We start from the raw sequence: 950 nt of genomic DNA, 5'->3' as shown, positions 1-950 counted from the left end.
CGGAACTGAATTCAATTATTAGAATTAGCATAGCAGACGCTTATATTAATCAAGAACTTTCCAGTAAATGCACTTTAAAACTCAATATAAATTTCTGTATTGACATTTTTTTGCACTCCAATTTCACGAAATTTGGTTTAGCTTTAATACCATTCTACTGATTTAATAAAAATATGTTTAATAATAAGTAAAACAAAATATTGGTATACTTTTCTCTTCTTATCATTTAATATTTAACTGTAAATTCAACAATAATATCAAAATCGGAGTAATAAAATACTGTTCAAAACGGATAAAAACAAAAAAACCAGGCGTTTATATTGCAGTTCAAGTTTGCTTTAGAATTAACTACTTTACAATATAGGCTACAAAAAAAAGAAAAAATACACACAGCTCACCCACGCAGATTTAGGCAATTTTGCAAACCATATTTAGATAAAGTATAGCATGAATGATAGTTAGGAATAATTCATGCATACTGTAAGCAGCATCAATTGTCTATGTAATTTAAAATAAAATATAATAAATCAAATTAAAAAATTAATGAATAAATTTATTTATCAAACTTAAAGACTTTTAAAATTTACATTAAGCTAGCTACTTTTTTGTTAGAGTCAGACTAGCGACAGTAATCTGACGTTCAGGTATGAATAGACCAGACGTTCGTTCGTCCGGCCAATAAGTGAGTGGACTGTATAATAAAGAGTGGATTAGGTGTATCTTCCACGGCGTGGGCAGCGATCGGGGTCCAAAACTCTCGTCGATGGCGATCTCCTTCGCGGACGTCTTCCGGTTCCCTAACTCCGCTAACTCTGTACGTTGCGACTGCACGCTCGAAGTGTACGAATACCCGAGCTACTACCGTTGTTCCTAACGGTAAGTCGAATGCCCTTCAATAAGGTACCCACGAGTCTCTCGCTCGATCGTCCTTCCTTGCACTTCGACTCGGT

General features: G+C 34.4%; 1 protein-coding gene across 1 annotated transcript; it reads right to left on the bottom strand.

The window, feature by feature from the left end:
* Window positions 1–408: 408 nt before the first annotated feature.
* Window positions 409–890, bottom strand: Tsp_15140 (hypothetical protein; the record flags this gene model as incomplete). The annotated part of the gene is made up of 2 exons (XM_003368594.1): window positions 409–498; window positions 662–890. Coding segments are annotated over 2 exons (319 nt in total), but the record flags the coding sequence as incomplete, so codon positions are not given.
* Window positions 891–950: the final 60 nt, after the last annotated feature.

This window comes from Trichinella spiralis (genome assembly GCF_000181795.1).
Source record: "Trichinella spiralis strain ISS 195 chromosome Unknown Scfld2208, whole genome shotgun sequence".
NCBI classification, from domain to species: domain Eukaryota; kingdom Metazoa; phylum Nematoda; class Enoplea; order Trichinellida; family Trichinellidae; genus Trichinella; species Trichinella spiralis.
Note: the sequence above shows the minus strand (reverse complement) of the source record. Positions and strands in the feature narration are given on the sequence as shown.